The sequence below is a fragment of the Lepidochelys kempii genome, chromosome 2 (assembly GCF_965140285.1).
Source record: "Lepidochelys kempii isolate rLepKem1 chromosome 2, rLepKem1.hap1, whole genome shotgun sequence".
Lineage (NCBI taxonomy): Eukaryota > Metazoa > Chordata > Testudines > Cheloniidae > Lepidochelys > Lepidochelys kempii.
The window spans coordinates 191,335,306-191,349,986 of NC_136381.1; the positions used below are offsets into that span (position 1 = coordinate 191,335,306).

The 14,681-nt window shown below is 40.8% G+C and overlaps 1 protein-coding gene across 1 annotated transcript in view; it reads left to right on the forward strand.

The window, feature by feature from the left end:
* Positions 1-14,681, forward strand: part of ACAD11 (acyl-CoA dehydrogenase family member 11) — a 60,132-nt gene that overhangs the window by 8,418 nt on the left and 37,033 nt on the right. Inside the window, exons 4-12 of the mRNA XM_078851736.1 lie at positions 656-817; positions 2,981-3,145; positions 5,997-6,144; positions 6,724-6,845; positions 7,620-7,726; positions 8,103-8,229; positions 10,850-10,927; positions 13,777-13,915; positions 14,026-14,084. Coding sequence (XP_078707862.1) covers positions 656-817; positions 2,981-3,145; positions 5,997-6,144; positions 6,724-6,845; positions 7,620-7,726; positions 8,103-8,229; positions 10,850-10,927; positions 13,777-13,915; positions 14,026-14,084 — 1,107 coding nt within the window. The remainder of the gene's footprint in view (positions 1-655; positions 818-2,980; positions 3,146-5,996; positions 6,145-6,723; positions 6,846-7,619; positions 7,727-8,102; positions 8,230-10,849; positions 10,928-13,776; positions 13,916-14,025; positions 14,085-14,681) is intronic.

The window sequence follows — 14,681 nt, forward strand, 5'->3', positions numbered from 1 at the left end:
AACATGTATGTTGACTAAACAGTATCATGTAATGCTACAATAAATTCTACTCTTCCACAATTAATTGGCAAAAACTAACCTAATCAGTGTGTTAGCTGTGTACATTTATTTAAACCATTAACTATCTGGAAGTGAGTGGGTTTAGAGGGAAAATTTGCCTAGTTTTTCCTTTTTCCCATATCAAAGGGTCCACTTCAGAGGCAAATGATAGCCCCTCCCTCCCAAAAATTAAGCGGATAACTTTTAACTGTTTTTGAAATGTGAAAAAACCTTACAAAACTAGAGCTTATTTCATTTTTCAATTTATACACTGAATTATTTGGATTCAGAATATTTGAGATGGACCCAAGAAATACAATCTAGTTTGCAGACACCTCAGAGTTTGGAGGGTATCTGGTTCTAGAGTTCTAGTTCAGGATCTACAAGATACATATATTAAATTCACTGCTCAGGGAGATCCTGTGAGATTGGTAGTTTTTGGATTTCAGTGAGCAAGAGTGCCTTGACCTTCCTGGACAAGAAACAAGTGAGCAAGGAAGAGATTACTGACGCAATGACTGTTAATACATCATACACAACTTGTGCTGTTGTTGTGTGACCTTTCCTCCCCCTACTCTTTCCATCCCACCAAATATCTGATTTATGATGTCTTTAGGGTCGTGTATTCCGAGACCTCTCACTACCTGAAGTCAGTCCAGCGGAGCGATCTGCTTTATATGTTGCTATGATAGAAACCCTGGCCCGGTTGCACTCATTCAGTTTGCATTCATTGGGTCTCCAAGGATATGGCAGAGGACCAGGATACTGTAGGAGGCAGGTAATGGTCTCAAAAACCACTTACTTTGTAATGCCCTTGAATGTTTCATTTGTATTCATTTGGTTACAACACTTTTTATATTAAAATAACTAACATCCTTAAACTACTCAAGGTTTTGGCTTTACCTAATATCTTATAATTAGTTCAATTACTCTACATGTTCTAAAGTGTTTAGAACACATTGATTAAGTTTATGGTCCTATTATCAGACTGTAGTATCCATTCACCTGTGTCGCACCTCCAGATTTGGAATTACACGTGCAGTGGGATTTATATTTGAAATACAACAAAGATCAGGTCTATCTTTCAGTGTTCTTTCTCCTTTCCAGATGTATTTAATACAAATTTAAATCTACTGAGCTACTAAGGGTATAACAACACTGTCAAAATCCAGAAGCAGGAATAGAACTCTCAAGATTAATTTTCATGAATTTGGATCACCTGTGCACGTTGATATAGGGACTTACTTTGTCCCTTTTAGAGGAAGCTGGAAAGGATCTTAATCATGTATTCCAATGGGTCAGAATCTGATGTTACACCAGTATAAATCAAGAATCACTTTAGTGGAGTTGCTGTGGATCTATAGTGGTATAGCCTAGGTCAGAATCTGGTCCTAAGTTGTTCGTTTGTTTTTTTTTGTTTGTTTGTTTGTTTGTTTTAGACAGTTTCCTGAGCTTCAGAAATTGACTCTGTATGTGACTATTTCTTTTTTGTTTTAGTGTGAAGATGTGGAAGTATCAAAGCTTATTGAACAGTATCTCTGAGGAGTTGATCCATGCTGTTTGATTTTCTGTTGTGCTTACATTTGTAACACATAGCAAGGTTATGAAACAAAATATGCACTCAGCCTTCCGCTGGTGATAGAAACAAAGGCTAAAGATTGAGAAGTGCAATTTTCTGCTATTTATTAAACCTTGAATTCTCTTCTGTACCTCATTGGATCTCTAAAATAATCTAAAGCCGGAGGGCAATGAGCAGAGATCAAAATAGCTTGGCTGGTATCAGACGGGTTAAGGAACCAGAAGTCCTTTGGGTGGCTGTAATCAGAGTGAGCAATTGGAAGTGACTGAGAGCTCTGAGGGCTTGAGAAAACAGAGACCCATGAGTAAAGGTGAAATAGAAGCTCAGAGCAGCAAAGCAACACACAGAAAAGTGCAGTGGGATGTGGTTTGTAAACTAAGGGCAAGTCTGCCCTTAAAATGATGCATTGATGCAGGTGCACTGACGCACCTGTGCTACCCTAGCACTTTAATGAAGACGCTCTGAGTCAATGGGAGAGAGCTCTCCCATCGGCATAGTTAATCCACCTCCCTGAGAGGCGTACCTATGTTGGTAGGAAAAGCTCTCCAGCCGACATAGCGCTATCTACAGAGAGGATTAGGTCGGTATAACTAAATTGCTTTAGGGTGTGGATTTTTCACACCCCAGAGCAATGTAGTTATACCATTATAGGTTTGTAATGTAGACGAGGCCTAAAACCATAACAGTGGGACGTTCAAAGGGAGCATACAGGGCGGACTGAATGGGCTGGAGCAGCTGACCATAATGGGCTGAAGAGCTAGAGAAAACAAGATAGGAATATATATGTACAAATTGTAGTAAGTGCAAACCCTTTAGATCCAGCCAGTTTTGTCATTTTTTATGGGATTTTAAATGCATAAGGGAATAACAGAATCAAGCATATTCCTGCCAGTTACATTTCTTCACCTTAAAGTTCTAATTCCCAGGCCCACAACTAGCTGCATATGAGTGCGTCCCTGCACCTGTGCATAGTTATGACTGGAACATAATGTATTCTTGTCCTTTAAATAAAATCATTTGGCTGTGTCAGCCTAGAATCCAAGAGGAGAGAGTGGGGGAAAAAAGAGTGCCAAGTTTACTGGTGAATAGAAAATCTCAACAATGGTCTTTGTCACTATTACCAGTGGAAAAATTGAATGTGCATCATGTTTCATAACCATCTTGGCGACATATTCATAGCCATAATTACAAAAATGAAGAGCAAAACCATCATAGAAAAGGGATGGTATATGGTGACAAATATTTTTTTAACACCTTTGAATTATAACAAGTAAAAAGGAAGTTTGAATGGCTCGCTCCCTCAGCTGTATAATGTTCTGCTTTAAAATAGCTGATGTTTTATGTGTTTTTTATATTTTTCAGGTTACAACTTGGAAAAAACAGTATGATGCATCTGCTCACTTAGACATTCCTGCTATGAACCAGCTGGCTGAGTGGTTAATGAACAACTTGCCAGCTGGTGATAATGAAGAAAATCTGATTCATGGAGATTTTAGAATAGATAACATCATTTTCCATCCAAGAGAGGTACCCCAAACATATATATACATTAACCTTACTTCTTAGTTCTTGTTGTACTGTTTCTCTACCTTCCTACCTACGTAATAGACATTGACGGGCGTTGCAGAGTACAATTTTCTTGAGGTAAATTTAAGGACTACTTAAAACAAATTCACTAACCTAACTCCAATTCATTAGACCTTCTTTTCTCTCTTCCCATCTTCACATCCCCCAGTGCAAACAATCCTGCTCCATTATTGTATTTGGAGTATATAGCTCAAAAAGGGAACCATAAAATCGATGTAAGATATCGATCAGTGATATTTGAGCACATGCTTAGGTGCCTGATCCAAAGCCCACTGAAGTCAATGGAAAGACTTCCACATAACTTCAGGTGGTTTGGGATCAGGACTTACTATTAGTATTCTCACAGGGCCTGGTAGCCCTCCTCATAGACTAGGACCCCATAGTGATAGACTCTGTACAAACACTGAGCGAAAAGGTCTAAATATATGATATGCAATCTCAATAAAAATAAGGGAGAAGGGGAAAAAAAAAAACCTGTGAAAATACGGCAGGCCCACTGACAGCAATTCCGGGCTCCAGGGCAGAACAGTCAATGGGCCACCGCTCTTCTGTGTGCTCTTCTGGCATGGCCAGGGCTTACACATGCCTGCCCGGTTGGTGCCTTTGCCACTGTCAGTACCACCCTGCATGCGCTTAGGAGCATAGATGCCGACTTCCAGACTTCCCAGGAGTGCTCGACACCCACCCCCCCGCTCCATCCTAGGCTCATTCCCCTAATGCCTCATCCCCACCCTACCTCTTCCCACCCCTGTTCATACAATATACAATTGGTGCTTCCCCATAGTGGAGGGGGGCACGATCTAAAGGGTAGGTCATGTGTTTGCCCCCCCCCCCCCCCAGGGTCACTGTGCTCTCCCCACCCCATGTTACCGCGGGGAGGGCATGCTTTGTCCTCCCTCTGTGCCTGCCCCACCACCCCCACATGTTCTGCCACTCTCCCTTGCGGGCAGGAGCCCAGGCAGGGAACAGGAAGGAACTGCTTTTATCGCCAGCCCCTCGTGGTCACTGCTCTGCAGCCCTCCCTGGCAGCTGCTTGAGAGAGCCTGGCTGGGGAGGAGGCGGCTTCAGCTCCCTGCCTGGCACCCAAGCCCAGGCAGGGAGCAGACTTCACCTCCCCAGGCAGGGAGGGCTGTAGAGCAGTGTCTGGAAGGGACTGGTCCTGCCCCTTCCACTCCCGGCATCTGGGCCATGCGTTGCCCAGGGCCGCCCCACCTCTTCCCACCCCCGCTCCTCCCTCTCTCCCCAGTGCCTTTGGCATGCCACCAAACAGCTGACAGCGGGAGGCACTAGGGGGATGAGGATGAGTTGATCAGCTGGGGGGATGGGGTGGAGGGGCCCGCCGGTGCATGCTCAGCACTCAACGCCTATGTCTGGGAGCCCTGCAGCCCACCTGGGCAATTGAAAAGGGCCTGGGGCTGCTACTGCAGCAGTGGCCAAGGACCCCGGGCCCTTTTAAATCACTCGGGCCCCTGGGCAATTGCCCTCCTTGCCCCACCCCTGGTTGGGGGGCCTGAAGTAAGGAGAGTACGTAAATCAAGGCTGGTATCATGTAACCGCTGGAAACCCATGATCTGCCATTCTTTGAGAAAGAGGATTGTTCTCTGGTGTCTGCATGCAACCACACTCTTTCTTGTCAATGGTGTGTAATGAATCATTGGCTGCTTTAGTGCTCCCTTCCCACATACTGTATGTCACTTTGTGGGTGAAAGGTAAACCTAGGCCATATGATCAACAGAATTATTCAACAGTGGCAGAACACAGTTCAGGGTCTGGGCATTAGGTGTAGATTGTGCAGTAAATGACATTTGAGGTGTACTCTGTTTTAAAACAATCTTCTCGAGATCATAAAAGCCAACTACAATCTTTCTGCGCAAGTTTAGTAATCCCTTGTGTGCTAGTTGTTCAAGCATGCCAAACGGGACACGTTTCAAAGGTTCTCCCCCCATCCTTTATAGCAAGGGAACAGTGTCTGTCTATATCAGGGGTTGGCAGCCTTCAGCACGCAGCCCATCAGGGTAATCTGCTGGCGGGCCGCAACACTGTTTACCTTGGCTGTCGTAGGCACGGCCCCCCGCAGCTCCCAGTGGCAGTGGTTCGCCACTTCCTGCAGCTCCCATTGGCTGGGAATGGCGAACTGCAGTTGCTGGGAGCTGCGGGCGGCCATGCCTGTGGACGGTCAATGTAAACCAACTGTATCACGGCCCACCAGCGGATTACCCTGTTGGGCTGCGTGCCAAAGGTTGCCTACCCTTAGTCTATATTGTAATTAAGTTCCAGATTTAGTCTATTGTGCACTGTTATGTTACAAAGAGGGACCTGTGGTTTGAACATAGAACCACAAATTTATGAGTTCTAATCCTGGCTCTGTCACTGACTCTTCTTTGTGGCTAGGAACAGGTCATGTGCTATTTCCTCATCTGTAAAATAGGGTTACAAACTTCCTTGCCTACTTCCCTCACAGGACTTCCGTGAGACAGATTAGAGTGTTTACGAAGGGCTTTAAGCATGAAAAGAGCTATATAGATGCTAAGTGTATATAATGTTATCTCAATAGAATAAGTAAAAATTAATTTGTTCATATAAATGAACACTACTTTTCTCTAGATCCCAAGACCTAGTACTGTATTAAGGAACTATCATCACTGTAACAATCTTATGGTGCACATATATATATATATATCTCTGTACACCCACACATCCTATATTAGTCTTCTAAATGGGAAGGGGCATGGATGTAGTTAATTTAAGTTGCTTACCTTTATCATTCATTGGATTTTTTTTATTTATTTAGGCTCGTGTTGTGGCAGTCCTGGACTGGGAACTTTCAACCACTGGGCATCCTTTAGCAGATTTAGCTTATACCGCTGCATTTTACTTCTGGCCTAACACAATTAAACAGTTAGGCCACGGGGGTACCTTGAGTTTTAGAGATACTGTAGGTAATTTGTAATTTTGTTGAAATTAGTTTTTAAAAATTGATTTCTATTTAGTTTTTATCTTTATAAACAGTTGATAGCCAATTATTAAGCATACCATACTAAACTTGAAAATAACTTCCATAGTTTACTAACAACAAGTTTATTACATTCTATAAAATTATAGATAGGAAATGTATATTGAAATATACTTATGTGTTTATTAATATTCCTTTAAGTGAAAGGATATTTTGAATGCTCTTTTTCTTAAAGAGACACTGAGATAGTTTAAGCCTAAAATTTAATCTTTTTGTCTTGTCTTTTAACATAATATTATTTTTTTACTGACCTGAAAAAGTGCTGTGTTTATATTTGGTTGGAATTTAAACAGTCCCCATTTGTGTTTGGCTCCCAAATATAACTGCATTATATTAGTGCATGAGAACCAGTATGTGGCACTTACTAGTTTATTTTTGTTGTGTAATTTGAATATAGTTTGTAAGACTAAACAAACAGCATAATTGGTGACAAATTAATTAGAATTTAAAAACGAAGGAAGAGAGAAGTTTTGGACATGCTAAATATTCTGTATGGTTTTCCTAGGAATTCCATCACTTGAAGAATTGATTTCAGTTTACTGCCGCTGCAGGGGTATTAGCGCAGATCTTTCGAACTTGAATTTCTTTCTTGCTCTTTCATATTTTAAAATAGCTGGAATATGCCAGGTAAAATTTTCATTAATACTTAATATATTTTCTTATAGTTTAATTATTATTATTTTGTTTGGTAATGTAAATTAAAAATGTAAAAAAATATTGAAATGTGATAAAGTTGAAAAGCTTCTGTAATTTTATTTATTCTTTTAAAAGCTGTAGCATGTTAGCTGCCTGTCAATAGTAGCTGTCTGGGCTATTGTTCCCTTTATAAAACTACCGATCTGGTGATGGCTGACTCAATTTTTAAAGCAGACATTAGCTTTCTTTAGATTTGTTCATTTTGGGTATGATCATCATGGATGCTAGATGATGGGGGGAGAGGGGGGGTGGGACCTCAGGAAAAATCACATACTGTCCTTTTAAACTCTGAGCATTGTGGGCCCCATCCAGTGCCTATTGAAATCAACAGATGGGAACCCATTAACTTCAGCCGGCACTGGATCAGGCCCACATGAACTTTTTCAATTATGTATATGACATTTGCACAGTAAATACTTGTCATTTGTGCTGCTGATTTTGATGCTTGTCCTTTGGACTTGGACCATTTAGTCTGTCTACAATGGAGTGAGTATTTTCTTTTAGTGTCTCAGTATCGCTACTGATTGGAAATGGATCAATGGCACTAGTAATGGATTCAACTAAAATTTGACCAATTTTTATATTGGAAAACTGACTACTTCTTTTTATTGGGAATATATGCATTTAATATATTTATTTTTATTGGGAATATATGCAATTTTAAGCAGATATTAAATCATATATGTCCGTTTTATTTGGTTTTAGGGTGTATATGCTAGATATCTCCTTGGAAATTCTTCTGCAGAGAATAGTTATGAGTTCGCTGAGATGGTGAAACCCTTGGCAGAAACTGGATTACTGCTCTCAAAAAGGTGAGAGCACTTGTTGGATATGTCTATGCAGGGGTTAAAAAAACACAGCTGGCCTTGGCTCGTAGAACTCGTGCTCTGTAGCTGAAAAATTGCTATATAGACATTTGGGCTAAGGTTGTAGCCCAAGCTCTGGGACCCTCCACCCTTGCAGCCCAAATGACTACACAGCAATTTTTCAGCCCAAGCCCTGCGAGCCTGAGTCAGCTGACCTGGGTCTTTTATCCCTGTGTTGATATGCCGTAAAAGGCTTGGCTAACTCAAGTCAGACCTTTCACAGCTTTCTTATATATTTCTTTAAATAGTTATATTTATGTAAGGAAGTTTGTATTAACAGCAGGAGAACCTGACATTTATTTATTTTAATTTTGTTCCCTAGAACTTCTTTCACTGGTGATGCACAACCCAGTGATACAGGAGAGCTGTTCCAGCAGACTAAAAAAGGCCAGGAGGTTCTGCTGAAGGTGAAGAGGTTCATGAAGCAGCATGTGTTTCCAGCTGAAAAGGTAGAAGCTTTTTGTTCAGGAAGTAGTATGTTTGTGCCGAAATTCAGAGCTTACTTCACAGCTCACATCTTCACTTTGTTTAGGAACAGAGACAGAGCTTAATTTTGTCCAGTCAGTGATATTTTTTGCAGATTATTACTGATTATAAATCAGTGTATGAATTAGTAGTGAATGCTAGAGAAAGAATATTGAATGCGAGAAAATACTCTACTAATAACAAATATAATAGTATCCCTCACAGTAGAGAAGACAGAACTGTTGTAGGGAGTGAGTGCAAAGGGAGTTCCTGATGTTGGACATAGACAGGCACTATTGCGCTCTGACTAGCTCACAAACTGGAGGATGTTGATGGTCCACAAAGTTATACCATACTGGGTCTGCCTGAATCCTGGCCCAGATTGTTTCTCCTTTAGCTTTTCGAGGTTCATGGTTCTTCAGATCCGAGGGAGTGCTGAAAGCAGGAGATTAGGAGTTGATTCTTGAGTTCCCAATGTTGCTGCTCACTTAAGTATGATCCTAGGGATGTTGCTCAGCCTCTCTCTGTATCTATTTTTTTCTCACAAATTTGTTTATGATGATTAATTGTTTATAAAGTGCTTTGAGATCCTTAGTTGAAAGTAACTCTAGTATAATCATTGCCAACTATGTTTGCTTAATGTGTTGTCATGACTAATGGTTGCATTACAGCTGCTGCAAGTTCTGTATGCACTGTGACTAACTCCCTTACAACATCTCTGACCCTAAGGACAAACTGCTTGTTGGGAAATTTGGGATTAAGTCTGAAGATCCAAGCCTTCTGAAAGAAGCAGTTTTTTGGCTAATACTCTACTTGGATACGCATTTTGTCCCTGATTGTTCTTTGCCTGCAGCGCTAGGTTGTTTGTTTTCTCTGGTCTCTTGTTTGGTGTGTGGGAGGTAACATGCCATGCAACCAGGTTAATTTGATAGAAACTTTGATGTCCTGCTTTAATGATGTTGTTAGAAGATAATGTAATATTCAGTAAAGTATTTGACTGTAAGTTCCCAGGCCCATAGGACATTGATTCTTGTGGAGCCATAATATGCTACTAAGATTGTTAGAGGCTTGATTGCCTCCCAGAGGGAAGAATTGCATTGGAGGGGTGTTTGTCATCAAGGAGGAAGGCTGCTGTTCTTACCCCCAATCCTGGATGGAATGTTTTACCTTTCCCATAGCCCTTTCTAACAAGGTTAAGCGTTGTCTATATCTGATATTAAGTACATTTCTGTAATATACCATCATGCCCTCAGTTCCTAGATGTGTCTGACATTAATGTAGGCTTGAAAGCTGATAGTGGAAATGGCCAGAGAGGTCCATAATTATGAAAAGATGATTTCTTAATGTACCTGCTCCAGATGAGTTCTTGTTTCTGAAAGATTTTCTCAAAGGTTGAGCAGCCATCTTTTGGTCACAACTAGTTTTGTTTCTCTTCAGGAAAAAATGTGTTCTAAGGAATGTGTGTTTAACTAACAAAAAAACAATATGGAACGTTCCCTACGTAATCCTTTAAAGGAAATGCATGTATGTTTTTGTTTGTTTGCTACAGCTGGGGTTGGGAAGTCAGGACTCCTGAGTTCTATTCCTAAATCTGCAAAAAGAACAGGAGTACTTGTGGCACCTTAGAGGCTAACAAAATTTATTTGAGCATAAGCTTTCATGGGCTAAAACCCGATGAAGTGGGTTTTAGCCCATGAAAGTTTATGCTCAAATAAATTTGTTAGTCTCTAAGGTGCCACAAGTACTCCTGTTCTTTTTGCGGATACAGACTAACACGGCTGCTACTCTGAAACCATTCCTAAATCTGATTCACTGTGTGACTTTAGGTGGGTCATTTAACCTTTCAGTATAATGAGTCATTTAACCTTCCAAAAGTTGTTTGAAAAGTGCTTTGAGATCCCTGAATAAAAAGCACTAAAAACTGTGAAATATAATCAGTGCATAAAAAAATTAGTCTTCAAAATTCCCATAGAGAGCAACATTTAGCATTAGGATTGCTATGAAGGGCACAACCGTATATAGTGCTAATATCTAGCACTCGAAATGACCGAGTACACAATGAAAAGATCACCTATTTAAAGAGAAACAGCTGTATTCTTCATGTTTTCACTTGTTGCATACTAAAATTGGATACCTAGCTTGCATGTTGCAATATTCCACTGGTAGTACTACATGTGCTGTGTCAACATAGTCAGCTTAAATTGTATATAGTAATGCTTATTTCATCACAGTGTCATTAATTTTGTATACAATTACCATTCAAGAATTACTAGTCATGACAAGTCCTTACTCATGTCTCCGGAAAATGTTGAACTTCAGACACCACCAGAAAAGTGTTTTGAATAGCACTGAGTCACTTTTATATCTGAAGTGAGGTACTGTTTTGGCTAAAGTTCATGAGGAGTCTCAAGCCTGTTTTAGATGTGAGGCATAATCAGATTGCAATTAGGTTTTTAATTTTTTTTAACATATACAGTACTATTATACAATAAAGATGCACTTCTAGTATGTAATAGGAATTCATTGCGGTTTGTGGAGATTGGGAAAGAGGCAGTAGAAGAAACCATATATTACTTTTTATTGTACGTTTGTTTTTTTCCTAAGGAAGTGGTTGAGTACTATGTCAAAGATGAAAATTCACTGGACAGATGGAAGAAACCTTCAGTGATTGTGAAACTGAAGGTAATACAAAGTGAATGTTCGCCTGAGTATTGCAGTGATGATGGAAATGAGGGAGTTTATGCAATTGCCTGAGCAAATATTACCTAGAGTAGTTTACCTTTTAGACCATCATATTTCTCTTATGCATATAAAATACAATACGCTTTTAAAAAGGAATTGCAGTTTAAAAATCCATGTATTTCCCAAGCTTTTGAAAGCTGAGGAAAATAAAACCTTTTGTGCCCCTTACAACCCTGTCATATGGTGATGTTGTGATAATTGGGCCTACACATTTACCGTAATGGTGAACTCAACTCCAAGAAGTGAGCATAATTTCATAAGATGTCACAATAACCCATAACAAATACTGATGGGGAAAGATGCAAAAGCGGGACTGATTGAATTCGTCCAAACGAAAAAGCCTACTGATATAACTTAAGGGCTGTGTTAAGATCATGCTTGGTAAACAAGAGATGCGGGGAACCAGAAATCATTGAACCAAATTGGTGTGTCAGAAAATAGGCCTAATTGGTGAACAAAATGAGAGGTCAGGGCTGTTCCACTCATCACTCCTTTTTGGAAGAGACTTTGGGAGGAAAAATTGGCTGCTGGAGTGAGATTCACCATCATAGCTGACACCCCTGCCATCTCATGGGTCCCTGGACCCTCTTCATCCTAATCCCTGAGAAAGGTTCTAACCAGAGCAGGCCAGAGAGAGGGAGCCAGATGACGTTGCCATCTCTGCTGGCTCTAGCTAAATCCCAATTACCACCTGCAGTGTGAGACTTTGTCTTGCCCCATCCCCCACAAGTCCTTTTCTTAACTCTCTCCTTTTTCCTTCTGTCTGATAAGAGTCTGGCTTAGCTGGCCGAGACTGCATATTTTGCCATATGTCTGTAAGCCTTTGACAGTGGCTGATAACACTGTGTGCTGTATATGTATTTTTCCAGCAGTGAGCTTGCAAGTGACTCAACATCAGAGACAGAAAATGCATCTTCTGTCTTTCCTATTTATTTTCTATGTGTTATTACTATCTTAAAGACTGTCAAACAAGGATCTTTTTTTTTCTTTTAAAGACACTCTCCATCGAAAGAGAGAAAGGGAATAAGGATTGTTCTTGAAATGAAAGCCTTACTTTACATTCCAAATGCTTTAACTGTTTTTTCCTGCTTTTCTGTATCTTTAATAAAAGGATTTTAATGGTGTTTGCCAGGGTACTAAGCAGGCTGAGGTCTCTGTATAACTAACCCTAAACCTTGTTTAAGGTTTTGTTTAGCCCAGGTATTCCATCTAGACTTTTTTACAGTCTTACACAGTATAAGCGGCATCTCAGAGCAGATTGTGGTGTTCTTCATATTGGTTCTTCATCTCCTTTCTTACGTGCTTTGAGCAGTGAAATAGTTAATAACACTGACATTTAAAGTCTAATCATTTCAGAAGTTAGCGCATACCGAAATGAATGCAAAAAAAGGAAGACTTGTGGCACCTTAGAGACTAACAAATTTATTTGAGCATAAGCTTTCGTGAGCTACAGCTCACTTCATGGGATGCATTCAGTCAATGGGGAAGTTCACACCTCTCAAGCTGCTATTTCAGGCTCTCTGCAGTCTCCAGCAGAGGTGATTACATCAGTTATAGCTGGGTCACATTTTCAAGTCTTTATTCACAACCAGAGCAGCTAGAAACTTTAAAAAAAGATGTGAGACTGGAGAAAAAGTGGGAGGCCTGTCTGAGAGCTTGTCTACACTGGGAAGTTGTCCACAAAACTTTTCTTTCACGGGTACTTAAAAAAGCCCCCCTGCGAAAGACAAAAGTTTTGCGAACACAAGTGGCAGTGTGAATGCGGCTTTGTCGGCAGGAGCGCTCTCCTGCTGACCAAGTTAACGCCGCTCACGGGACTGGAAGTATTTTGTCTGCCAAAGTGCGGACAAAGTACCAGAAAAGAGTGTTTACACACACTGATTTTTAGTGACAAGGCTGTGTCGAGACCGCATTGTCGCCAAAAGCCGTGTGGTTTAGATAAGCCCGAAGTCTTTCCCTTCCTTCCCTCTCCCACCCCAGCACACGTGCAGGCACATACGCGCACACGCTCTTTAGAAAGTGCTGTGCTTATACTTGAAACCGTTTTCATTGTTATGTTGACATGAACAGAATTTGCCTCACACATTGCTAATCTATATTCCAGTTCTCTATTTTTAATACAGCTGAAATAAAGTATTCACAGTGTCTTTAGGGGGTACCCTGGTCCCATGAGAAGGGAGGCCCTGCACCACTGTGGAGAGAGAGCTCCTTTCTTTAGTTGTCCTGGGGTTGGAGCATACCATCACAATACAGCATAGTGCTGTACAGGGGTGATGTGTGCTGAAACAATTAGCCATCTCCTCATTCATATAGCATAGATTCCTAAAGCACAAAAGGAAAACAATATACTACCATGCAAACCAGAATGCATGCATGCGCACACAGTGAGTTATCGCCATTCTAGCCAGAATACTTCATGGAGCATGCAGATTTTTTAACAGTTGTTCTTTTGAAGGAGTGTGTGGAAGCTTGACATATACTGTCTGGGTGGATATTCCGGACTTATGTGGCTATGTGGTAGAAACCCTGGAGTTCAGGCGTAGGTGAAGGAAACAAAGAAAGGGTGAGTGTGTGTGTGAGAGAGATGTACACATGGAAAAAGTTAGGGAGAGCTTGAGTGTGAGGGGGAAGCCTGAATGTTATGCCAAAAAATGGAATATAGAGACTCAGGAAAGGAAAACTATAGTTGGGACTGCAAGATTGACCTGAGGGAGGCAAGATGGTTACTGAATCATAATGTAATCTCAGAATAAAGATTCACTGTGTGTTGGTCTTATTTCTTCTGACAGGAAATGGCCAAAGCAGAGGGTCTGTGGAACCTTTTCCTGCCAGCCATCAGTGGTCTCAGTCAGGTTGACTATGCATTAATTGCAGAGGAGACGGGAAAATGCTTCTTTGCCCCAGAAATTTTCAATTGTCATGCACCAGGTTAGCAAACGCCCCTCCCCTGCCCCCCCCTTTCCTTAGTCACAATTTTGTGAACATTTTATGCTGTATGAACTATGTATTGCAAAAAGACACATTCTGATTTCTCCCAGATACTGGAAACATGGAGGTCCTGCATTTGTATGGGTCTGAAGAGCAAAAGAAACAGTGGCACCTTAAAGACTAACCGATTTATTTGGCCTTGCATCTGAAAAAGTGGTTTTTACCCACAAAAGCTTATGTCCAAATAAATCTGTTAGCCTTTAAGGTGCCACCGGACTCCTTGTTGTTTTTGTGGATACAGACTAACACTGTTACCCCCCCCCCCCCCCCCCCGATACTATTTGCTGTAAGAATATCTTCACTCTTGCTTTTTTATTAATAGCCAAACAAAATACAGTAAACTTACCCTCCTTTGTAAAGTGTGTTGAGATCACTGATGAAACGCACTGTAAATATGCTAAATATTATACCACTTTAGCAGCTAATAATATTTCAAACATCAATGACAGTCCATCTGCAAATATTTCATATGTTTGTGAAGTGTAATGTAGAAAATCACCACCAAAACATGGTGCCTTTCCTATATAGCAATTGCTTATCATTCCTTTTGGGTTTACATTGTACATTTTGGCTAAAATTTTCAAACCCGGGTGCCTGAAATGATCCTCTCAGTGAAAGTTGCTGGTGGACAGCACACTTCTGGAAAAACTGGCACTTTTGATATAGGAGAGTATCTTTAGGCACCCAAGTTTGAAAATTTTGGTCC